Source organism: Pristiophorus japonicus, chromosome 8 (assembly GCF_044704955.1).
Source record: "Pristiophorus japonicus isolate sPriJap1 chromosome 8, sPriJap1.hap1, whole genome shotgun sequence".
Lineage (NCBI taxonomy): Eukaryota > Metazoa > Chordata > Chondrichthyes > Pristiophoridae > Pristiophorus > Pristiophorus japonicus.
The window spans coordinates 218,780,499-218,807,795 of NC_091984.1; the positions used below are offsets into that span (position 1 = coordinate 218,780,499).

The window sequence follows — 27,297 nt, forward strand, 5'->3', positions numbered from 1 at the left end:
CAAATATATATTTTTAAACTACCCAAAACACCTTTTAGGGTCATGGCCCACAGTCAAACCAAGTGCGGTTTGTTCAGACAACACAAATGAAGCCACAAAAGACACCACCATTTCCCCTGCTGTTAAAATATTGATTTGGATTCTTAAGAGTGTTAATAAATAATATAAAATCTTTATCCAATATTGTACTCTGATGTTTATACAGTCTCTGATACCTTGTTTGGCAAGGGGAGGGTAAGGAAAATCGGTATTGCGTAAATAATCACTTTTACAATGCTGTTTATTAGCTTCTGGTAATTTAAGCTGTTGCAACAAGCCTGCTCCATTTAAAATTCAGTCGTGAGTGCAGAGTGAAGAGGGCTGGATGTGAGTGACACGCACCAGTGGTAGGCTGCTTAAAGGGGCATTGTCTTCATGGAAAAAATGCATGCCGAACTTTTCCTCATCTGTTTGTAAATGTGTAAATTATGTCAAAATTCATTATTTTATTAGCACATAACACCAGCAGGATGAACAGCACATACAGCTCCTCTGAATTTTGTACCTCACCCAACAAGAAAAAATTGCCAAACACTAATTCATAGAGCCAGCATTCCTTTAATAGAAAAGGAGAATCAATGTGGGAAGCTAGATATAAATATGAAGGAGAAAAGACGGGTATGTGGATAGGGTTACATGAATTAGGGTGGAAGGAGGCTTGTGTGGAGCATTAACACCGCCATGGACCAATTGACCTGAATGGCATGTTTCTATATATTCTATGTAATTCTATATAAAGATCAGTAACACAGGGACGGAAGGAACATGTGACCAACAGAGAGACAGAGGTGCTGCTCAGCTGCAGAAGGATAAGTGATAAAAGGAGGGGATGAGCAGTGTCAGTGAGACAGGGAGGGACCACCCAGGGTCAAGATTCACCGGGGTAGATTTTGGCTTTGTGCGATAGTGTAACAACAACTTGCATTTATATAGCGTCTTTAATGTAGTAAAATGTTCCAAGACGCTTCCCAGGAGTGATTGCCAACAAAATCTGACCGAGCCACATAAGGAGATATTAGGACGGGTTGGTCAAAGGTAGATTTTAAGAAGTGTCTTAAAGGAAGAGAGAGAAGTAGAGAAGCAGAGCGGTTTAGGGAACCAATCCCAGAGCTTACGGCCTAGACAGCTGAAGGCAAGGCCGCCAAACAAAATAGGTGATAGCAAATTGGTAGTCTGTTTTGCATCGCTCCTGATTTCCATTTCCATTGAAGTCAATGGATAGCGATGTACAACAGACTGCCAATTCACTATCAACCATTTTACTCTATTGCACAAAGTCAAAATCCATCCCACTGGGTCTGAAGGGCTTTTACACAGCGTAACAGTTTGGAGGTGATTTCAGTTCTTTGATTTCAGGTCAGATTATGGGCATATTTTGAGTTTTAATGAGCCATTTCATACATTGTAGATAGAAATGTTTCCATATAAATCAAATTACTTCATCCAACTCAACTGGATGTGAGGAAGTTGCAGAGCACAAGACAAAGGACCTCAGGTATATGGACAAGTGTTAACAACATAAGATTCACACTGGGATGGTGCGTGATCTTGCACTTTCATCAGCTCTCTGTCCCCATATTAACCATACGGAGCATGAAGGATCTTGGTCCTTGACAGGTTGCCACATATTTTGATACAATAGGCGTTCATTTCATTCCAACACATAGGCCAGAACCGCTGCTCCTTCAACACACCTCATAGGATCATACCAATGATTCAGCACTGTAAAACACTGTGGGTAAAAAATTCGGTTGTGCATCTGTTGCGGCGTTAATCCAGGCAGAGCGGTACTTTTAGCATCTTGAAAATGTTTGCCCAGAAATTCGTCAGAATCAGTCGAAGTGCTGACAAGGGCGATAAATCAGCCGTTGCAGAGCTCGCGTGGGGGGCGATAACAAAAGTTTGGAAGGTAAATTTTGCAGACCCTTTGCAAATGCGCGGAACTCCGAATCTGATCCCGGGAAAAGCTGAGTCTTAAAGGTGCGGCACAGTAATGCACCCATTAAAGTTTTCAAAATCACTTGTTTTCAATCTGTACTGTTATGTCTGTCTGCCACTGCAAACTTGGAGGCTCACACACCATGCTCTGTGTAAACGTTGCACTGACTGACCTCCGACAGAAGTACTTCCTCATCCCTTTAAGTAGCCACCAGCTAACGACTCTGCAATCCTATACCAACAGTTTTTCCAGACGTTGTTATTGGCGGATGCTCAATGAGTCACATGCACTGAATTTACCGACCAGTGCGCAAACGTGTGCATTGCACCAGGAATACGTCATGATTGGAGTGATCGTCAGCAACCAGGCACTAATGGTTTGTACCCACTGTGAGCCTCCAATGAATTTTCCGTCGGGGCGCTAAAAGCTGCACGCCCGGTCGCTAAGCTCTAACTCTCGCATTAACGCCCCCTCTGGCCGCTAACGGAGGCTGTAGACAACCGAAAATCCAGCCTTAACAGAGTGTTGTGAAAAGGTTTTGAAGAAGTCAGTAATTTACGCTGTGCATAATCCCAACAAGCTTGTCCTCCAGCTTCCTGCCAGCAACAAGTATAATGAACCCAGATCAATAATTAATGTAGGCATCAATTGAGCTGCCTAGTTTTTCTGGTATTTTTCCATCTCTTCCTCTCTAACTAATTTGATTGATGAAATGTTTGGACAGATTCATTTCCCTCTAACTGCCTCACTCTTGTGCTCACTGATGCTCAAACACAAGAACCACAAACACATGTCGCTCCCTTTCGCTCCTGACTCTTGCTGGCTCCCTCTCTGACTAAGCAATTTCATTTATTCTAAAGGAAGATTCACTCAGAAATGAAAGTAGAAAATTCTACCTGCCCATAAGAGTGAATCTAATGCACACCTGGAGAGGCTCACGAGGAACCTAATGTTTTAAAGCAAAGGTTCACAGACCAGGAGGATCCCAGGTTCAACTGCTGATCAGTGCTGAGCATGCAGATCTCAGCTGGGCAGTTACCGCTAGTCGAAGTGTCCCTGGGCTTGAGAGGGGAAAATGAACCAACATCCCTGCCCCTGATCCCTCGGCAGTGAATGTCAGGATCAGATGTCAGAACCTAATCCCAGTAACGGTCTACATTTCTTTTCACAAGCAGACCCTAATCTTCCCCCACTCTGTACTGATCCTCTCCGGGAGATGGGGATTACAGCTACTGGTCTTTTCTAAAGTTCCACATTGTCCAAAACTGCAGCTCTGGAAATACAACTTCTACTTCACTTGCTCATTTCTCTCCTTCTCTCGCTCAGGTAGATCACTTACATCTAACCTGATCTGGGAATGCCTTGCCCCTCAAAGCCTTCCATTTTCTCTTCTCCTCTCCTGCTGTAGAACAGTTCCACGGTCACTAGCCATCTCCCTGTACTTTGTTCAAGTGGCCATTCTTCATGTGTGAACCTAGACGGTCAGTGTCAACAGGCTATTCATTAATGTAGCCATCACACTCAGCCCAATCCTCTTCTCGCCCGAGGTCTGCAGATGCAATTTCCAGCAGGAGCCACTGGACAGCAAACGGGAACTCGGATTAACTCATTTCCCTCTTACCAGTGGGAACTGAGGCCAACTATAACACCCATCTTTTATCTCAGCTCACATGGAATAACTCAGCACAAACTAACAATCAAACCTTGGACCTTCTGTACAACACCACATTAGGAGAGACTATCTATGAGCCATTCGGACCAGAAGATCTTGGGATTGATACCCAATTTGTGCTGAGTTAGCAAATGTAAATGAAAAGATGTTCCATTTCATCACTCATCATTCCCAACTCCCCAGAAAGAGAAAAGCCTTCACTTACCCAATGACGTACATGTCAATTTTTCCATCAACCGCATTAAGCCCCAAAAGGGAAGTGACATCATCAGGCGGAACAGCGGTGCCAACATTCCATGTGACTATTTGCATACTGTCAAAATTGGAAATAAGTTTTAAAAAGGAGAAGACAGAACATTGAAGAAGCAGCGCATGTTGAACAAGCACAGGTCCAATGATTTTTTTTCAAATCGTTGCTGAATAAAATGGGATTGGAGCCTATAAGGATAGGTGTAAACTGAGAGGATCAAATAGTCTGGGTTATAATGTTTTTTGGCCTGCTCGAAAGGGTGGGGGAGTTGGGGGGAAGGAGGCTAGCGAGGAATGTTTGTGAGACAGCGGACAAGGAAGGATCAAGTACTGGCGTTCTGGAGATGGATCAGTATTCTGGGGTTTTGCTTTAAAAAAGTAAATTCCTTTAATTAAAAAAGGACTTTCTAACTAAAACATATTAAATAGGACACACATTTAGAACAGGTAGATTCCAGAATGAGGCCAGGGATGGGAAACTAAAGTTATGAGGAGAGACTTGAGATACTGGGATCATCTTCACTTGAGCAGAGAAGGCGAAGAGGAGATTTAATGGAGGTTTTTAAAATGATGATGGGTTTTAGGCTATCAGGGAGTATTTGTGCAGAACTGTGTCTCAAGAGATTAAACAGGTGGGTAGAGTCCATGATAGGATAAACTGCACATGGTGGATGGAAGAAAAGGGCTTGATGGGGCAAATGGCACTTTTTCATTTTGACTTCCCTTGTTCCTTTCTTAACATGACTTTATTCCCAGGAGGTTCTGGTTTTGCACTGACTCTCGGCCTGCTGGATTCCGTCACCTCACGTCAATATCCATTTATTCAATTTTAATATCTGGACTACTTTTTGACACTTACATTCAACTGCATGCACTGAATGTTCATTTTTCTCAATGTTATTTCATTCTGTCCTGGAAATTCTCAAATACAAAGTTACAAATAAAGTAACTTCCTTTAATAAAAAAGACTTTCAAACTAAAATATATTATCATGAACAGGAGACCATTTGGAACAGGTAAATGCACTATTAAAACCCATCATAATTTTAAAAAACCTCCATTAAATCTCCTCTTCGCCTTCTCTGCTCAAGCAAAGATGATCCCAGTATCTCAAGTCTCTCCTCATAACTTTAGTTTCCCATCCCTGGCCTCATCCTGGAATCTACCTGTTCTAAATGTGTGTCCTATTTAATATGTTTTAGTTAGAAAGTCCTTTTTTAATTAAAGGAATTTACTTTATTTGCAATTTCTCATTTAAGAATTTCCAGAAGAGAATGAGAAACATTCAGTGTATGCAGTAGAATGTAACTCTCCTCAAAATAATGTGAGCACTTTTCATTCATATCACTCACCTCGTTCAAGTCTGCTGGGAATTGATGAGTCTTGACTGAGTTATCCGATCTCTGTCAGAGTGGTGAGAAGGGTGCTGTAATTGGTCTATAATTGATGCTATAAAACGTCGACCCAAAACGTTATCTCTGCTTTCCCTCCACAGATGCTGCCTGACCCGCTGAGATTTCCAGCATTTTCTGTTTTTATTCCAGATTCCAGCATCCGCAGTATTTTGCTTTGGCATTAGTGCTATAATTGGTCTTAGTTTTCCTAACTAGGGAGGGAAACATTCCTGATTGCTGCTTCTTGACCTTTGCAAAAAAATGCATGAATGGATGTTGGAAGGGAACATTGGCTTGTGATGGTCCCCATGGTAAAATAGCCTGCCAATGATCACTGCCTGGGCTCACACATTAAAAAGGGCCATTCACAACAGTGACTACACTTCTCAAGTACTTCACTGGCTGTAAAGCACTTTGGGGAGTTCTGAGGTCATGAAAGGCGCTGTATAAACGCAAGTCTTTCTTTCTATTTGGGTGGGATATGGGAGGGTTCCCCTAGGCCTATGGAACCATACCCTGACATGAGTCAGCATCTTCAGGAGAGGAGAGGCAAAAAGTCTAAGATGGAAGGCCATCACCAGGGCAGAGTCATACCTTCACTGGTGGAAGCTTAGCTGTGGAAATATTGTCCACAATCTGCAGGGGGAAATAAACGCCACCCCCACCCCCACAGAACAAAAAACAGCGTATGATAATTGAGATTCCACAGGCTCAATACAAAAATTTAAAACATGGACAAAAAGCAGTTGTTAATTTACCATCGGAGCACCAACAGGTTATAACCTGCATCTTCTATATATAGAATTCCTCTAGTGGCTGGGGGACTTTGATTAAACAGATCAGCAGTAATTACACTGTAATATAACCTATTAAGTCCTCAGCCAAACTGCATTCCTGCCCAAACACCTAGCAGTTCATTCTCTGTTATTTACCCTATAATCTCCTCTCAGTGGTATGAATCAATATAATTTCATGCACACAGTTTCAAGACGCAGCACATTATATAAAAAGAACCCATCGAGTCGAAGGCTACAATTGAGATGACGTCAGGAGATTCTCTCCAACTGTTCTCAAGCTGCCGTCTCCTCCTCCTCAATTTGCTCTCTTTCTGCTGTTGGGACTCCTCACAGAATTACAAGTGCAGATGTCGGGTCATCAACAGGGCAGTTGTCCCATTTTGAAAGAACCAATGGCACCACCGGGTCTTGTGAAGCTGGAGGCACGGACAGGGAGAGGGAAAGGCTCTTCCAGCAGCCCGAGCATGCCTTATCATGCCTCAAATAGAATACCTACAACAGAACATGTTGTGACTGACATGCAATCCACTTCTGGTGAAACAATCACTGGCGGGAGTCTCTCCACTGCCTTTTTATGGAGCTTTGAGTTAGCCATTTTCTCATTGATTAAACAGGCCCCTCGAGTCTGCTCCAGGTGACCAGCGATTAACAGTTGCTTCCATGTTCCATACGAGCTGGGCATCATTGACATTCAGATCACACAATAGCTCGTTTAGATCTGCCTGTAATAGTTACTTAAAGATAAGGAATAATTACTTCAACAGCTGTAACCCCTTCATTGTACTGGAACACACAGCTCATTATGTACCAAGGAAACTCAATTTGCATAATTTTTGCTTTTCATATATGATCTCATAGTATCAGAGGCTGGGTAAGTTGAATCCAAATAGTTCAAAGGTATAACTAAAAATAACCAGCTCAGCTTTTTTACCTTCACTACTCTCCTGGAGACTATGACCTTTGCTGAGGTAGAGCTCTACTTTTCTGGCCACCCCACAGTATCTCAGCGAAGTGGCATCCCTCACATGTGTACTTAGATGGCAAGTGCCAGAAAGCTTTCAACCACTGGCAAGTCTGATCCTGTCGTCACTTCAGGCTGACATTTGTTTACTTTGCAGCAGGAGGCCTTCAGACCAGGAAGGCTCCACGTTTGATGCCTGATCTGCGCTAGCGCGAGACCGCCGTTTGTGTCCTTGAGCTGCAGAGACAAAAAAAATCTCCCAGTGTTGCTTCTCCTGATCACTATCCAGGAAAATAGAATTCTCAATCTGGAAAAGTGTGAGTTAATGCATTTGGGGAGGGGCAACAAGGCAAGGGAGTACACAATAAATGGGAGGATACTGAGAGGTGTGGAGGAACAGAGGGACCTTGGAGTGTATGTCCACAGATCCTTAAAGGTAGCAGGACAAGTCGATAGGATAGTTAAAATGGCATATGGAATGCTTTCCTTTATTAGCCGAGGCATAGAATACAAGAGCAAGGAAGTTATGCTAGAACTGTATACAACACTGGTTAGGCCACAGCTTGAGTACTGCATGCAGTTCTGGTCGCCACATTACAGGAAAGATGTGATTATACGTGAGAGGGTGCAGAGGAGATTTACGAGGATGTTGTCAGGACTGGAAGATTTTAGCAATGAGGAGAGATTTGATGGGCTGGGGTTGTTTTCTTTGGAACAGAGGAGGCTAAGGGGAGATTTAATTGAGGTGTATAAAATTACGAGGGCCTAGATAGAGTGGATAGCAGAGGGTTCAATAACCAGGGGACATAGATTTAAAGTAGTTGGTAGAAGGATTAGAGGGGAGATGAGGACAAAAATTTTCACCCAGAGGGTGGTGGGAGTCTGGAACTCACTGCTGCCTGAAAGAGTGGTAGAGGCAGAAACCCTCATCACATTTAAAAAGTACTTGGATGTGCACTTAAAGAGCCTGACCTACAGGGCTACGGACCTAGTGCTGGAAGGTAGGATTAGACTGAGTAGCTCTTTTTTGACCGACACGGACACGATGGGCCAAGTGGCTTCCTTCTGTATCATAATTTTCTATGATTCTAGGCTAGGAAGTGCACATACCAGCACATTAAAAAAATTGTGAAATAAGTTACTGGGGAGGCCTTTCAAGCATGCATTGAAGTATGAATGGGTCTAAAAGACAAATAAAGACAGTTCACAAAGAAATATAACCCATTAACTCCTCAGCCCTATTGCATTGCTTCCCTGTCACCTGGCAGTTAATTCTGTTATTTACCCTATAATCACCTCTCATTGGTGTCATTTCATTCACACAGTTATTTCAGGGCACACGTACGTTATATAAAAGAAACCCATCGAGTGGAAGACTAGAATTCAAATGCAGTCAGTAAATCCTCTCAAGCTGCCTATCACAAGATAGTTCTGGACAAGGAAGACCAATAAGCCCAACTTCGTTCATCCATCCAGCAAGACCCTACAGTCTCCCCATTGCAACACGGAATTGTTTCTTAAATAATTCCAAGGTTTTTGAATCACTGCTCCATCTGGAACTCCATTCAAATGTGTTAATCATTGTCTGTGTGAAGAATTTTCTGATATCATTTGCATTTTACTAGTTGCACGTGTGTCCCCTTCTCCGACTCTCACTATTTAGTTTGTACCAATTTTCTGGGTTTATTCATGTACTTCTATAAGGTCACCTTTCGGTCACCTTTAAAGGCTGAAAAACACATTTCTTCAGTCTTTCTTCAGAATGCAGACCTCTAACACTAGACCATATAGCTCCACATTTGCTTTGCTGATTGTTGCTCTTCAATGGCTGGACACTGAGCACCAAATATACAAACACCCCTCGATCTGTTTCAATTTATTAGCTATTCCAATACAATTCACTAAGTATGATTGTCACCCATTTTCGTTTATTATATGCAGTTCTTTACACATGCCCAAATTAGATTTTAACTTGTGTCAGCTGTAGCCCAGTGGGTAGCGCTCTCACCTCTGGCTTAGAAGGTTGTGGGTTCAAGTCCCACTCCAGAGACTTGAGCACAAAAATCCAGGCTGACACTCCAGTGCAATGCTGAGGGAGTGCTGCACTGTCGGAGGTACCGTCTTTCAGATGAAACATAGAAAATAGGTGCAGGAATAGGACATTCGACCCTTCGAGCCTGCACCTCAATTCAATAAGATCATGGCTGATCATTCCCTCAGTACCCCTTTCCTGCTTTCTCTCCATACCCCTTGATCCCCTTAGCCATAACTCCCTCTTGAATACATCCAATGAACTAGCATCAACAACTCCCTGCAGCAGGGAATTCCACAGGTTAACAACTCTCTGAGTGAAGAAGTTTCTCCTCATCTCAGTCCTAAATGGCCTACCCCTTATCCTAAGACTGTGTCCCCTGGTTCTGGACTTCCCCAACATCGGGAACATTCTTCCTGCATCTAACCTGCCCCGTCCCGTCAGAATCTTATATGTTTCTATGAGATCCCCTCTCATCCTTCTAAACTCCAATGTATAAATGCCCAGTTGATCCAGTCTCTCCTCATATGTCAGTCCTGCCGTCCCAGGAATCAGTCTGGTGAACCTTCGCTGCACTCCCTCAATAGCAAGAACGTCCTTCCTCAGATTAGGAGACCAAAACTGAACACAATATTCCAGGTGAGGCCTCAGTAAGGCCCTGTACAACTGCAGTAAGACCTCCTTGCTCCTATACTCAAATCCCCTAGCTATGAAGGCCAACATACCATTTGCCTTCTTCACCGCCTGCTGTACCTGTATGCCAACTTTCATTGACTGATGAACCATGACACCCAGGTCTCGTTGCGCCTCCCCTTTTCCTGATCTGCCGCCATTCAGATAATATTCTGTCTTTGCATTTTTGACCCCAAAGTGCATAACCTCACATTTATCCACATTATACTGCATCTGCCATGCATTTGCCCACTCACCTAACCTGTCCAAGTCACCCTGCAGCCTCCTAGCGTCCCCCTCACAGCTCACTCCGCCACCCAGCCATCTGCAAACTTGGAGATATTACACTCAATTCCTTCATCCAAATCATTGATATATATTGTAAAGAGCTGGGGTCCCAGCACTGAGCCCTGCAGCACTCCACTAGTCACTGCCTGCCATTCTGAAAAGGACCGTTTATCCCGACTCTCTGCTTCCTGTCTGCCAACCAGTTCTTTATCCACATCAGTACATTATCCCCAATACCATGTGCTTTAATTTTGCACACCAGTCTCTTGTGTGGGACCTTGTCAAAAGCCTTTTGAAAGTCCAAATACACCACATCCACTGATTCTCCCTTGTCCACTCTACTAGTTACATCCTCAAAAAATTCCAGAAGATTTGTCAAGCATGATTTCCCCTTCATAAATCCATGCTGACTTGGACCGATCCTGTCACTGCTTTCCAAATGCGCTGCTATTTCATCCTTAATAATTGATTCCAACCTTTCCCCACTACTGATATCAGGCTACTCAGTCTATAATTACCCGCTTTCTCTCTCCCTCCCTTTTTAAAAAGTGGTGTTACATTAGCTACCCTCCAGTCCATAGGAACGGATCCAGAGTCGATAGACTGTTGGAAAGTGATCACCAATGCATCCACTATTTCTAGAGCCACTTCCTTAAATACTCTGGGATGCAGACTATCAGGCCCCAGGAATTTATCGGCCTTCAATCCCATCAATTTCCCTAACACAATTTCCTGCCTAATAAGGATATCCTTCAGTTCCTCCTTCTCACTAGACCCTCGGTCCCCTAGTACTTCTGGAAGGTTATTTGTGTCTTCCTTCTTGAAGACAGAACCAAAGTATTTGTTCAATTGATCTGCCATTTCTTTGTTCTCCATTATAAATTCACCTGAATCCGACTGCAAGGGACCTACGTTTGTCTTCAGTAATCTTTTTCTCTTCACTTATCTATAGAAGCTTTTGCAGTCAGTTTTTATGTTCCCGGCAAGCTTCTTCTCATACTCTATTTTCCACCTCTTAATTAAAAGTTTTGTCCTCCTCTGCTGAATTCTAAATTTCTCCCAGTCCTCAGGTTTGTTGCTTTTTCTGGACAATTTATATGCCTCTTCCTTGGATTTAACACTATCCTTAATTTCCCTTGTTAGCTACGGTTGAGCCACTGTTCCTGTTTTATTTTTACTCCAAACAGGATGTACAATTGCTGAAGTTCATCCATGAGATCTTTAAATGTTTGCCATTGGCTAGCCACCGTCAACCCTTTAAGTAATATTTGCCAGTCTATTCTAGCCAATTCACGCCTCAATCCATCAAAGTTACCTTTCCTTAAGTTCAGGACCCTAGTTTCTGAATTAACTGTGTCACTCTCCAACTTAATAAAGAATTCTACCATGTTATGGTCACTCTTCCCCAAGGGGCCTCGCACAACAAGATTGATAATTAGCCCTTTCTCATTACACATCACCCAGTCTAGGATGGCCAGCTCCCTAGTTGGTTCCTCGACATATTGGTCTAGAAAACCATCCCTAATACACTCCAGGAAATCCTCCTCCATCGCATTGCTACCAGTTTGGTTAGCCCAATCAATATGTAGATTAAAGTCCCCCATGATAACTGCTGTACCTTTTATTGCATGCATCCCTAATTTCTTGTTTGATGCTGTCCCCAACCTTACTACTACTGTTTGGTGGTCTGTACACAACACCCACTAGCGTTTTCTGCCCCTTGGTATTCCGAAGCTCCACCAATACCGATTCCACATCATCCAAGCTAATGTCCTTTCTTACTATTACATTAATTTCCTCTTTAACCAGCAATGCCTCCATGCGTCCTTTTCCTTTCTGTCTATCCTTACTAAATGTTGAATACGCCTGGATGTTGAGTTCCCAGCCTTGGTCACCCTGGAGCCATGTCTCCGTGATGCGAATTACATCATACCCATTAATTGCTATTTGCGCAGTTAATTTGTCCACCTTATTCCGAATACTCCTCGCATTGAGGCACAGAGCCTTCAGGCTTGTCTTTCTAACACACTTTGCCCCTTTAGAATTTTGGTGTAATGTGGCCCTTTTTGCTTTTTGCCTTAAGTTTCTCTGCCCTCCACGTTTACTTTTCTTCTTTCTATCTTTTGCTTCTGCCCTCATTCTACTTCCCTCAGTCTCCCTGCATAGATTCCCATCCCCCTGCCATATTAGTTTAACTCCTCCCCAACAGCACTAGCAAATACTCCCCCTAGGATATTGGTTCCGGTCTTGCCCAGGTGCAGACCGTCCTGTTTGTACTGGTCCCACCTCCCCCAGAACCAGTTCGAATGTCCCAGGAATTTGAATCCCTCCCTTCTGCACCACTCCTCAAGCCACGAATTCATCTGAGCTATCCTGCGATTCCTACTCTGACAAGCACATGGCACTGGTAGCAATCCTGAGATTACTATTTCAGAGGTCCTACTTTTTAATTTAGCTCCTAGCTCCCTAAATTCGTCTTGCAGGAACTCATCCCGTGTTTTATCTATATCGTTGGTACCTATATGCACCACGACAACTGGCTGTTCACCCTACCTTTTCAGAATGCACTGCACCCGCTCTGAGACATCCTTGACCCTTGCATTAGGGAGGCAACATACCATCCTGGAGTCTCGGTTGCGGCTGCAGAAACGCCTATCTATTCCCCTTACAATTGAATCCCCTATCACTATCGCTCTCCCACTCTTTTTCCTGCCCTCTTGTGCAGCAGATCCACCCATGGTGCCATGAACTTGGCTGTTGCTGCCCTCCCCTGATGAGTCATCCCCCTCAACAGTACCTAAAGCGGTGTTGTTTTGCAGGGGGATGACCGCAGGGGACACCTGCACTACCTTCCTTGCACTGCTCTTCCTGTTGCTCATCCATCCCCTATCTGGCTGTGTAACCTTTACCTGCGGTAAGACCAATTTGCTAATCGTGCTATTCATGTCATTCTCAGCATCGTGGATGCTCCAGAGTGAATCCAACCACAGCTCCAGTGCTGCAATGTGGTCCATCAAGAGCTGCAGGCGGATGCACTTCCCGCACACGTAGTCGTCAGGGACACCGGAAGCTTCCCTGACTTCCCACATAGTACAGGAGGAGCATAACACATGTCCGAGCTGTCCTGCCATGACTTAACCCTTAAATTGGCAACAACAATGCTAAAGGTTACTTACTGATTTAGAAAGGAAAAAGAAAAACTACTTACCAATCACCAGCCAATCACTTACCCCCTTGGCTGTGACGTCACCTTTCGATTTCTTTCTACTTCTTTTTTGCCTCCCTGCTGCAGCTGCACTGGCTGGCCTCTCACGACTCCCAGGACTGCCTGACTGCTGAGCCTTTATAGGCCGTTGCCTCTCGACGAACTTCCGCCTCTCACGAACTCCCCGGACTGCCCAACTGCTGAGCCTTTATATGCTGCTGCCTCTCGAAGCACTCCCACTTCTCATGAATTCCCCGGACTGCCCGACTGCTGAGCCTTTATAGGCCGCTGCCTCTCGACGAACTCCCGCCTCTCACGATCTCCGATCGGATGAGACATTAAACCGAGACCCCCATCTGCTGTCTCAAGTGGACGTTAAAGATCTCATGGCACTATTTCAAAGAAGAGCAAGGGAGTTATCCCCGGTGGCCTGGCCAATATTTATCCCTCAATCAACATGACAAAGTCAGATTATCTGGCCATTATCACATTGCTGTTTGTGGGAGCTTGTTGTGTGCAAATTGGCTGCTGCATTTTCTACATTACAACAGTGACTACACTTCAAAAGTACTTCATTGGCTGTAAAGCGCTTTGGGACGTCCGATGATCATGAAAGGCTCTATATAAATGCAAGTCTTTCTTTAACTGTCATTATTCTGCTAACATATATATCTTGATATTTCTGGAGAGAGCAGGGATTGAAGACGGAGCTGAGCTAAATGAAGAAAGACAGGCATGTTGGCCAAGTGGCTTTTTCCTGTGCCTAAGGACGTCTATGTTCCCATATCACAGTGAAGAAATATCAAGAAACTTCAAAGTGCTGAACATGAAATCTAACTTCTCTTTGTTCAGGAACATACAGAATAGCCAAAAATACATAGAAAATTGTTCTGTTTACTTATAACCTATTTTTATCAAATTGTCTTATAAAAGCCTCCTACGTTGATGTTTAGTGTCACTGTGTACTTAGTCATCAGTAACTTCCTGCTTGAACCAATTGACTTTAAAAGCAGAGTTTTACTGGCAGCTCAAAAAATCTATTTTATTGACCTGCCTTTTCTAATCATGGCCAGGGCCATTGAGAATTAACTAGCTGGACACAGTAGAACACAGTAAGAAATATTTAACCTGAAATATGATTCCATAGGAACTGGTCACCCTCCAGTACATCGTCCAATGACCACTGCATACGTGAGCCTTGACCAATGAGTAACAGGAACTATTTGTTCTTCACCTGCAAGCCTGGTCCTCAGCCTCTTCAAATGTTCACACGTGGAAAATAATCAGGATCGGGAATCTGCCTGATGTTTTTCTCCCGTCCCCAACTCAGTGGTGCTGAGACCAATAGCAGTCCTACTGCCACTCTGACTGAGATCAGCTGACTTGGCACGGATCAAAAATGTGTGGGCAATGTGCTGAAAGTTGCGGTGGGCGATCACCTCAGCGATGTGAAATTCTTGTGCACAATCTTTGGGTGATGTTCCGGCCCAACTTTCCACTTTTTAAGTAAACTGGGCGATAGCCTGCCTATTTGGGCGATAGATGAACGTTAGCCCAGCGATCATCAGGGGAAAGTCCAGCCCTTGGTCTCCATGACTAGCTCCACATCGGGCGATGTACTTACCCACTGAATCATTGGGGAAACTCAGTGTAATGTATGCGCCTTTGAGTATGCTCACAGGTTTGTAGAGCTGTTGCATTGTGAGTGGCTTAGCCAGTCATGTGATGTTCACAAGACTCAATAAAACCCCAGTCAGTTGGGTCTAGGTCATCCACGATGAGATGTGCAGTTGTGAGCCTAGTGGATGAACTGGTAATGTGTAGTGTGATTGTTAAACCTTTGTTAATAAACCAACTAGTTCTTAATAACAATGTGTTGCTATGAATCCTTAAGCAAAGAACCCATGAAGCAAATACATTACACTCAGATGTTTACTTTTTTGAAAAATTCTTGTGTGTTTTGATTGACAAAGCATCACCATGGGAGCAGAATTCTAATTAACTGAATGCACATTTTGTTGTCTTTGTTGGAGGGTTGTTTTTGGTCAGGAGAAACAAACCAATGTGTATTGTGTCAGAATCATCACTGCAGGCTCCAAATACATCTCCTCGAAGAGCTATCTTAAAAATTACATTAAACCGCCAAACAAAACTGGTTGCATTTGTCTTGGATCCCACTGTCCCGGTGGCATTGCTTAGTGTACGTGGCCTAGTAGATTCCAAGCACGGGCAACAACAACTTGTATTTATATAGCGCCTGGCACTTGTATTAATGTAGTAAAACATCCTAAAGTGCTTCACAGGAGCATAATCGAACACAATTTGTCTTTGAGCTACATAAGGAGAAATTAGGGCAGATGACTAAAAGCTTGGTCAAAGAGGTTGGTTTTAAAGAAGGAGAGAGAGGTGGAGAGGTTTAGGGAGGGAATTCCAGAGAGGGCATTGGCAGCTGAAGGCACAGCCACCATTGGCAGTGCCAGGTGAAGAGTGGTGAGTGTGTGCACTTGTGAACAGCTGTTGGTTCAAAATCATGATTACCGCTTTCATTTTCTCGCTGAGGACCATGCTGAAGCGGGAAGGTCCGCACGACCCAACAACACTAAACTGCATTGCAAGCTTGTATAAGTGGGCTGACCCACAGCTAGAACAAAATGTAGCAGGGGGGCGAAACCATCTATTGCAGTGGTAAGCTGTGCCGCTGAAGCACTAGTGCTGCCTTTTTATATTACAGCTCTGCTATCGGTTTTGATACTACCTCACCATAAAGCAAAGTGCAAAGAGCACAGAGGAGCGCTGCTGAACACTTCAGTACCCGGCTGACAGGCGCTGCCCTCAAGCTACAGTTTTGGTTTCATCAGGAAGTGAAGGGCTAAAATAGACGCCTTCTAATGATGGGATCACTTAAGCATGCCTGGTCATTGCCTGGCACTTGTGTGGTTCAAATGTTATTTGCCACTTATCAGCCCAAGCCTGAATGTCATCCAGGTCTTGCTGTATGTGAGCACAGACTGCTTCATTATCTGAGGAGTCGGAATAAACGGGTCCTTTTCAGAATGGCAGGCAGTCACCAGTGGGGTGCCGCAGGGTTCAGTGCTGGGACCCCAGCTATTTACAATACACATCAATGATTTAGAGGAAGGAATTGAATGTAATATCTCCAAGTTTTCAGATGACACAGCTGGGTGGCGGTGTGAGCTGTGAGGAGGATGCTAAGAGGCTGCAGGGTGACTTGGACAGGTTAGGTGATGGGCAAATGCATGGCAGATGCAGTATAATATGGATAAATGTGAGGTTATCCACTTTGGTGGCAAAAACAGGAAGACAGAATATTATCCGAATGGTGACAGATTAGGAAAAGGGGAGGTACAACGAGACCTGGATGTCATGGTACATCAGTCATTGAAGGTTGGCATGCAGGTACAGCAGGCAGTGAAGAAGGCAAATGGCATACTGGCCTTCATAGCTAGAGGATTTGAGTATAGGAGCAAGGGGGTCTTACTGCAGTTGTACAGAGCCTTGGTGAGGCCACACCTAGAATATTGTGTTCAGTTTTGGTCTCCTAATCTGAGGAAGGATGCTCTTGCTATTGAGGGAGTATAGCAAAGGTTCACCAGATTGATTCCCGGGATGGCATGACTGATATATGAGGAGAGACTGGATCAACTGGGCTTGTATCCACTGGTGTTTAGAAGAATGTGAGGGAATCTCATAGAAAAATATAACATTCAGACAGGATTGGACAGGTTAGAGACAGGAAGAATGTTCCTGTTGCTGGGGAGTTCCAGAACCAGGGGTCACAGTCTAAGAATAAGGGGTAAGCCATTTAGGATCGAGATGAGGAGAAACTTCTTTACTCAGAGAGTGGTTAACCTGTGGAATTCTCTACCGCAGAAAGTTGTTGAGGCCAGTTCATTAGATATATTCAAAAGGGAGTTAGATATGGCTCTTACGGCCAAAGGGGTATGGAGAGAAAGCAGGAAAGGGATACTGAGGTTGAATGATCAGCCATGATCTTATTGAATGGCAGTGCAGGCTCAAAGGGCCGAATGGCCTGCTCCTGCACCTATTTTCTATGTTTCTATGAATGGAACTGAACAGTGTGATAGAATCAGTGAACATCCCCACTTCTGACCTTATAATGGAGGGAAGGTCATTGATGAATCAGCTGAAGATGGTTGTGCCTAGAACACTGCCCTGAGAAACTCCTTCATGCATGTCTGAACCACACAATGAGTAAACTATTATCCAGACTGCGTACTTAGAGAGCAGCAGCAGGCAGCTCCCATCTGACCAGACATAATTCCATGTCCAAGCAAGTGTGGGTAAAGCCATTGGATCTAGAACTAGACCTCAGCCAAAGAAAATCGGGGTGAGAAATGAGAACCAGAGCTGAGCCAAGCCCAGAGCTGTGTACGGCCAGAGTAGGATCTGCCTCCGTCTGCTCAGCGCTCTGTTACTGGTTCAGCAACAGCTTCCTCTGTCCTTTCTCGTTAGACACAGCAAGACTATTCTTAGCTTCTACCTTATCAGACATTCCACCTCAGGAGAGCAGTCAGACCGTGTGGCTGACGTGGCTAAATACAGGGCTGCATTTTCCAAAGCTGCAGTTAGGATGGAAAACATCATCTCCTTGGGAGGGCTCAGCTTCATCTTTCTAAGAAAGGTAATCTCGGTGAGCAACAGCCAGCTCCAGGACCTGTCCCAGACTACAGGTGCTCATTTCTGAAAAATACTCTCACCCACCCCCCCGCTCCCCCCCACCCCGATACATACTGAGGTGCGAAGACGGGTGTTGATACAGCGCCAGATGGTATTTGAATTATTTATTCCATAAAATCCTCCTTTGTCACAAACAGTGACAGCAGGATGGGGTAGCCCAAGGATAATTGTCAATGATGGAAGAAGGTCAAGTTTTAAAATCATTGCAATATTAAAAGGTTCCCCCACCCCACACCCTCATCATAAGCCTCTGTTTCTTGCTAGGGTACAGAATCCCAGCACCAACAACCCTCTGATCGTTCACCCAAGTGCTCATTCTTCATTTATGAGACCAGACAATGAGTGTCAATGGGCTTCTCCACTATGGGAAGCATCGTAAGTAAGCCTGAGTCTCTCTTCAATATAAGTAACTCTGGAATTACAAACACAGGCTTCACTGTGGATGAGTTGGTCAAGGCGGTGATTAGCTGAGCCATACAGAACAGGTACATTAGGTACCATACAGAACGGTTCCTGAGCTGCTGTAAAAAAAAAACACTTTCTCACCCATCCCGCCACCGATCCCGCCCGCTGACACCCCAGAAAATTCCGGCCTTAGAGTCGGACACATTGGGGGGAATGTTAAATCCAAAAAATTGTTGGGGTCGGGTGTGAGGTTACTGTGTTAGAAAACTGAATCCCAACCTCAACCCACCTCCAACTCACCCACCTCTGGTTTTAATGGAGGCAGGATGCTGGGGGGTGAAGCTGGCAGCACTTTAAGTATTATAATGAGGCTCCGTGTCTCATTTAGAAGCACAATTTTGAATTTAATTCTGTCTGGCCAGGTTTCTCAGGCCTCGGGAAAAATCCACCGGCTAAAGGAAGGCGGGGATTGCTGGATCAAGGAGGTAAGAGCATTTCTACTTACCAGCTGGATTCAGCGTTCCTGCCTCACCAATCCCAATGATCGCACCCCTCACCTCAAACCTTCGAATCTCCCTCCTACCTTCCCTCCGCCCCCGAGGCCTCCAATCTCCTCCTCTCCCCCCACGAGACCACCGATCTCCAATCCCCCGTCCGGCCTACTGAACCCGCTCAGCCTTCCGATCTTCGGCCCCCGACCCCTCTCTAGCTTCCAATCCTCGGTCCCGGCCCCCAACACCCCCGACACCCTGTCCTGTCTCTGATCCCTGGCCCCTGAACCCCTCACCAACCTGCGACCCAACCCCCCCGCCCCCCCTCCAGCATTCCAACCTCCGCCCTTCCTACCCCCACCGACCCCCACGATCTCCAGCTCCCTCCGATCCCCAGCCTTCCTACCACCAGCCCCCACACCCCACCCCTGATCTCAGTCCCCCCTCCAATCCCCGGCTTTCCTAACCCATCTCCCCGATCTCCAGACCCTCCGATCCCCAGCTTTCCTAACACCCTCTCCGGATTTATGATTCCTCCTTCCCTCCTCTCTGCTACCCGCCCAACAGGCAAACAGCCTCTCAATTTGGCTGGCTGCTGCCAGGAAACAGAGAGCCAAAATGTTAATCAGGCTTTGGTGTTAAGTTCGGCAGGGGCAGAGGCAAACCCATTCTCCCGGCTGCATTCCACCCCCACCCCAACCACCCCGCCTCACCCCGCTCCCTACCCATCTCCAAGTTAAAATTCTGGCTATTGAGTAACATACGCAGCATGGTGCTAAAGTAGCTAAGGATGATTGTGAAAGAGATGTAGGGATGTTAGTAGACTCGACCCTGAACATGTTGAGTCAAAACAAATAGAATGCTGAATAATATGTCAATGAAGTACAAGTTGAAGGACATCACAATAAAACTGTACAGTGCTCCAGTCAGATTGCAGCATAAGTACTGTGACTGAGACACTCAAGCTTTTAAGGCAGTACAGACAATAACCATGAAGCTGATTGCTAATGTTGGAGCACTAAGTTATGAGGAAAGTGTTATATATGTAAACTTGTATATAGCCACCAGAGGGCTCATCTCCTGGAGTCCCAAGGGATCCCATAATCTCTTGGGAGCACAGGTATTTAAGGAGGCCTCACAGGTGGGAGAGGCACTCTGACCTGCAATAAAAGACTAAAAGATAAGGTCACACTTTACTTTGAGCTCAGTGTTCAGTCTGACTCTTTCTTCATACATAACAACTGGTGACGAGATACAGATAGCGAACCCAAAGATGCAGAGAACAGTGGGCATCCTGGAGAAATTCTCAGAGGGATATGATTGGGAAACTTTTGCGGAGCGACTCAACCAATACTTCGTGGCCAACGAGCGAGATGGGGAAGAGAACGCTGCCAAACGAAGGGTGATCTCCTCACCATCTGCGGGGCACCAACGTATGGCCTCATGAAAAATCTCCAGCGAAACCCACGGAGAAATCGTACAATGATTTTGCACACTGGCCCGAGAGCATTTGAACCCGAGCTAAGACGCCTTGCAGGACATTGCGAATTTGAAGGACATTTGGAGCACGTGCTCAGAGACTTTTCCGTACTTGGCATTGGCCACGAAACCATACTTTGCAAACTTTTGACTGTAGAGACCCCAACCATGAGTAAGGCCATAGCGATAGCCCAGGCGTTCATTGCCACCAGTGACAATACTAAGCAAATCTCTCAGCACACAAGTGCTGCTACAAGTACTGTGGACAAAGTGATGTTGTTTTCGAATCACAACGTAGGGCAGGTCACACACACCTGCAGCTGCACGTCCGCAGATGTTTCAGAGTCCAACATCAAGGGTGATGAATGCAAGGCCATTAACATCTGGTTGGCGTTGCGTGGGTGATCATCGTTTCCATTCATGCCGATTCAAAGGGTATGTTTGCAAGGACTGTGGAACAATGGGACAGTTCCAACGTATGTGCAGGCGAGCTGCTAATCCTGTTAAACCTGCAAACCACCATGTTGCAGAGGAGGACAGATCCATGGAGGATCACGACAAACCAGAGCCTCAGACCGAGGAGGCAGAGGTACATGGGGTGTACACATTCACCTCGAATTGTCCCCCGACAATGCTGAATGTTGAACTAAATGGACTCCCGGTGTCAATGGAACTGGACACGGGCGCGAGCTAGTCCAGCATGGGTAAAAAGACTTTCGAAAGATTGTGGTGCAACAAGGCCTCAAGGACAGTCTTAACTCCAATTCGTATGAAACTAAGAACTTACACGAAAGAACTGATTCCCTTAATCGACAGTGCTACTGTAAAGGTTTCCTACGATGGAGCGGTGCACAAGCTATCGGGTGGTACCGGGCAATGGTGCCACGCTGCTTGGCAGGAGCTGGCTGGGAAAGATACGCTGGAACTGGGACGACGTCCAAGCGCTATTGCCCGCTGACGACACTTCGTGCGCCCAGGTCTTAAACAAGTTCGTTTCTGGGACTCCTGAACTACTTTGGTAACTTCTTACCGGGTCTCAGCACACTGTTAGACCACTGCATGTCTTACTACAAAAAGGAGATGAATGGGTTTGGGGCAAAAGCCAAGAAAATGCCTTTGTAAAAGCGAGAAAATTATTATGTTCAAACAAATTGCTTGTGTTGTATGATCCATGTAAGCTTTCGGTACTAGCATGTGATGCGTCGTCATATTGCAACAAGCTAATGATTTCGGGAAACTACAACTGGTTGCTTATGCATCCAGGAGTGTGTCTAAGGCTGAGAGAGCCTACAGCATGATTGAGAAAGAAGCCCTAGCGTGTGTCTATGGGGTAAAGAAAATGCATCAATACCTGTTTGGGCTAAAATTCGAATTGGAAATTGACTATAAGCCACTCATATCCCTGTTTTCTGAGAGTAAAGGGATAAATACCAACGCATTGGCCCGCATCCAGAGATGGGCACTCACGTTGTCCGCATGCAACTGCACCATCTGCCACAGGCCAGACACAGAAAACTGCGCCGACGCTCTCAGGAGGCTGCCATTGCCCACCACGGGGGTGGAAATGGTGCAGCCCGCAGATCTAGCCATGGTTATGGAAGCATTTGAGAGTGAGCAATCACCCGTCACTGCCCGGTAGATCAAAATCTGGACAAGCCAGGATCCCTTATTATTTCTATTCAAAAGCTGTGTGCTTCACGGGAGCTGGTCCAGTGTCCCAGTGAAAATGCAGGAAGAGGTAAAGCCGTTCCAGAGGCGCAAAGATGAAATATCTATACAGGCAGACTGCCTTCTGTGGGGCAATCGTGTAGTGGTTCCCAAAAAGGGCAAAGACACCTTCATCAATGACCTCCACAGTACCCACCCAGGCATCGTAATGATGAAAGCAATAGCCAGATCCCACATGTGGTGGCCAGGTATTGATGTGGACTTAGAGTCCTGCGTTCACAGATGTATTACATGCTCACAGTTAAGCAATGTACCCAGGGAGGCGTTCTTGGGTAAAATGTTCCTTGTGGTTATAGACGCGTACTCCAAGTGGATTGAATATAATGTCGGCTAGCACATCCGCTGCCATTACTGAAAGTCTGCGGGTTATGTTTGCCACACACGGCCTACCCGATGTCCTGGTGAGCGACAACAGGCCATGTTTTACCAGTGCTGAGTTCAAAGAATTCATGACCCGTAGCGGGATCAAACATGTCACATCTGCCCCATTTAAACCAGCGTCCAATGGTCAGGCAGAGAGAGCAGTGCAAATTATCAAGCAAGGCTTGAAGAGGGTAACTGAAGGCTCACTGCAGACTCGCCTATCCCGAGTCCTGCTTAGCTACTGCACGAGACCCCACTCACTCACTGGGATCCCACCTGCTGAACTGCTCATGAAAAGAGCACTTCAGACAAGGCTCTCGTTAGTTCACCCTGATCTACATGAACAGGTAGAGAGCAGGCGACTTCAACAAAGTACATACCATGATAGCGCAAATGTGTCACATGAGATTGAAATCAATGATCCTGTATTTGTATTGAATTATGGACAAGTCCCAAATGGCTTCCCGGCACTGTCGTGGCCAAAGAGGGGAGCAGGGTGTTTCGGGTCAAACTTTCAAATGGACTCATTCACCGGAAACACTTGGACCAAATCAAACTAAGATTCACGGACTATCCTGAGCAATCCACCTTGGACCCTACCTTTTTTGATCCCCCAACATACACACCAGTGGCAACCGGCACCACGGTTGACCACGAAGCAGAATCCATCATCCACAGCAGCCCAGGAGGACCCAACACACCAGGCAGCCCAGCAAGGCAAGCTGCACAGCAGCCCAGCGAGGGCCCAACAAATGATTCAACAATATCAGATTTCACACTGAGACAATCAACCAGGGCAAGAAGGGCCCCAGATCGACTCACATTGTAAATAGTTACACTATTGACTTTGAGGGGGAGTGTTGTTAAATGTGTAAACTTGTATTTACTCTGTACAGCCACCAGAGGGCTCATCCCTTGGGAGCACAGGTATTTAAGGAGGCCTCATAGGTTGGAGAGGCACTCTGGAGACCTGCAATAAAAGACTACGGTCATACTTTACTTTGAGCTCACAGTGTTCAGTCTGACTCTTTCTCCATACATAACAGCAAGGTTGGCTAAAATTGGACTCTTCAGCCCTGAAAGGAGGTGACTGAGAGGACACCTCACAGAAACGTATGAGTTAGTAAATATTATACAAGCAGTAAATCGAGAACATTGCTTCAAGTAAATCTATGACCGCAGGACAAGGCTCAAATTGGCAAAAGGTAAATTTAGACTGATGTCAGGAAGTTATTCCCCACGTAAGGAGTAATCAACACACGGAATGGTAGGGTAATGGCACAGCTTTGAAATCGTTTTAGAAGCTGCTGCATTCTGCCACGAAGCTGTCGTTTTATTCTAGTTCAATGAGCTAGGATGGGGCAAATGATTTGATTCATCTGTGTCTATCTTCTGATCTTGTGACACACACAGGGAAAGAGAAAAGGTAACAGGGACAGACATTCAAAGAGGCAGAGGCAGTAAAAGAAAGAACTTGCATTCATGGAGCACCTTTCCCACATTACAACAGTGACTACACTCCAAAAGTACTTAATTGGCTGTAAAGCACCTTGAGATGTCCGGTGGTCATGAAAGGCGCTGTATAAATCCAAGTCTTTCTTCCTTTCTTATCATGCCCTAAAAAACATCCCGAAGTGCTCTACAACCATCAACCGCCTCAGAACTGGTCATGGTAGATGCTGTCACCTTCTCCATAGGTGGAAGATTAGAGCATCCCCATCATGCAACTGTGGAGCTCCTAATCAGACCCTGGAGCACTTCACTGAGCACTGCCCATAGAGGAAATTTGCAGGCAGCCTACAAGATATCCATGCTGTTACAGTAGAAGCTTTGGCCTGGATGTCCAACTTAGATATTGACATTTGATTTGCTTTGCTACTACCATATGACAGAAGAAGACCAATGAATTCCTTATTGAAGTGCAATCACCCTTGTTATGTAAGCAAATACGTCATCCAACCTACACACAGCAAGGTCTCATAAATAGCAAATGAATGAAAGATAAGTTAATCTGCCTTTTTGGGGTAAGAAAAGAATGCTTGCCAGGACACCAGGAGAACTCGCTACTCTTCTCTGAATAGATCCTTTATGTACACTTGAAAAGGCAGACAGGGACTTGACTTGAAATTTCACCTGAAAGACGGCACATCTACCACTGCAGCACTCCCTCAGTACTGTACTGAAAGGTCAGCCTAGATAATGTGCTCAAGTCTTGGAATATGGCTTAGAGTCCATAATTGTCTCAATCAGAGGTGGGAATTCTACCAACTAAGTCAAACTAGCACACATATAATACCCATATAAAGATACACGTACCAGATTCAGATCAAACAGGATATTGCTGCTGATGACTCCAGCATTGATCAAAGTGCTGATAGGGTCATGCTTAGCTAGAAGAGCAATCACACACCATAGATACACCCAGGGCACTTTCTCAGCTGACACTTTGTTTATGTTCTCCCGCAGAGCTGAGATCTTAACTACGCAGACAATGGGTTTTATTATTTTCCATAACAACAGGAGAAGAAATATGTATACATAATTTTTTTTTTAAATCAGCCTCAACAAGTTTAAAGAACAGACCTACAACAACCTGATCCATGAGAATGTATGTTAAATGTTTCAAAGCCTCAGATATACCAGGCAGACAGCTTATACTTTTTGCACACAGTCATATTTTAGAATTACTTTTACCACAAAGTCATTTTTTTAATTAAATACTGGAAGAAAAATGTATTTTGTTTGAACTTTCAAGGGTATGCCTCTGTTAGGACCTGATTCTGGAACATTCCTCTCAGATCTCTATCCGACCAATTATGCTATGCATTTGCTGAATGCAAAGTATATTACAGGCATCACTGCTTGACCCAATTCTGTCTGTGATGTATAAAAATCTTTCATCCTGAGGACACCAGATTAGCGAGGCACCCTGTGGGTGGATTCTGTCCTGCTCTTTGCTTCATGGAAATATGCACACTCCATGGAGGTCATTCTAACAGACTGCCTGCCCATATACCCCTCTCTTGATTTTTGGTTCTGGAAACGAATATTGGGAGAGGTGTATATCGGGCAGGCGATCCGATATCTATCCATTTACACTATCACCAAAAGTTTAAATGAAGGAGTCCTGCAATCTGACTAGCTGGTAAAGAATGCAAACAGGGTCAGCTAGGGCAGAGTGAAACTCAGAACGGGTGAGGGAGTTTCAAAGCAGAAGCTGGGAAAAATCTGATATGCTTCAGAGGAATTTATATTGTCAGAGTAACAGAGATTGAAAACGGCAGCGCAACTGGATATAGAAAATATTTTTCAATCACCTGCTGCCTCTGACATTTTATTGTGTACATGCACCCAGTGTGGTACTGAGCCTTACAGGACAGAGGGTCGAGCTTCATTCCCAGGTCTGAGCAAACTTACCAGGAAAAGGTAGAAATTTGTGACAGAGATGATGAGGGACAATAAAGCCGATCAGGCTAAGTGAATCCTGACCTGCTGCTTTTTGATTGGTTCAGGGGAAATTTGAGCTAATCACAGAAGCAAGAGTTTTTTTTGCTATGACAAATTTAAAGTGTTAGCTGCAGGATAGACAGGGCTTTTAATATATTACAGAGTTGTTATATAATCTGCAAAATAATGTTTATACCGATTTGCACAAAGTGTGTTATAATACAATGTGCGCTGTGTTCTTCTATCCACTAATACAGTGTGTTATACAACCTAAAACAGATGATCTGGTCATTATTTTATTGTTTGTGGATCCTTGCCCTCTGAAAATTGGCTGCAGCAGTTCCTACATTACAACAGTGACTACAAATAAAAAGTACTTCATTGGCTATAAAGGACTTTGGATGATCTTTTTTTTAAATTCATGCACGGGATGTGGATGTCTCTGGCAATACCGGCATTTATTGCCCATCTCTAATTACCCCTTGAGAAGATGGTGGTGATCCACCTTCTTGACAACTGAGTGGTTTGCTAGGCCACTTCAAAGGAGCAGTTAAGAGTCAACTACATTGCTGTGGGTCTGGAGTTGCATATAGGCCAGACCGGGTAAGCACAGCAGATTGCCTTCCCTAAAGGACATCAGTGAACCAGTTGGATTTTTACAATAATCACCATTACTGATACCAGATTTATTTAATTAACTGAATTTGAATTCTCCAGCTGCCATGGTGTGATCTGAACTCATGTCTCTGTATCATTGGTCCATTCCTCTGGATTACTAGTCCAATAACATAACCACTATGCTACCATTCACCATCCTGAGGGTGAGAAAGGCGCTATATAAATGTAAGTTCTTTCTTTCTTTATACAGGAGTGTTATACCTATTCTAGGAAAAAAATCACAATAGCTTGTATTTATGAAGCTCCTTTAAGGTAGGAAATGTCCTCAGGGAAAGATTAGGTGGGGTGATTGAAAGTTTGGTCAAAGAGACAAGCATAGAGAAGGTTTTTAAAGATGGAGAAACAGGTTGAAAATCAGAAAGGTTTAGGGAGGGTGTTCCAAAGTGTGGGAGTGAGGCGGCTGAAAGCAGAAAAGGCAGGTGGGGGAGACATACAGATGGATGGAGTCAAAAAGATGAAGCACTCAGGAGGGGATAGAGGGCTGCTGGATTTTAAAGATAAGCTGGGGAGGAACTGATAGCTGAGGGTAAGGACTTTAAATGTAATGTGTTGGACTGGGAGCCAGTGTGGCAGAGACAATGGGGTAATGGGTGTACAGGACTCTCTGCCGCACAGGCAGAAGTTTGGAGTTTATGGAAGGAAGGGGATAGGAGGCCAGCAAAGAGAGCATTAGAGTAATCAAGTCTGGAGGAGGCCAAGGAAACTAGGGGTGAATCAGGTTTATATTCCATTTTGCATA

The 27,297-nt window shown here is 44.8% G+C and overlaps 1 protein-coding gene across 1 annotated transcript in view; it reads right to left on the reverse strand.

Moving 5' to 3' along the window:
* Positions 1-27,297, reverse strand: part of inpp5jb (inositol polyphosphate-5-phosphatase Jb) — a 101,479-nt gene that overhangs the window by 65,279 nt on the left and 8,903 nt on the right. Inside the window, exon 3 of the mRNA XM_070887926.1 lies at positions 3,856-3,963. Within this exon, the coding sequence (XP_070744027.1) occupies positions 3,856-3,963 (108 nt within the window). The remainder of the gene's footprint in view (positions 1-3,855; positions 3,964-27,297) is intronic.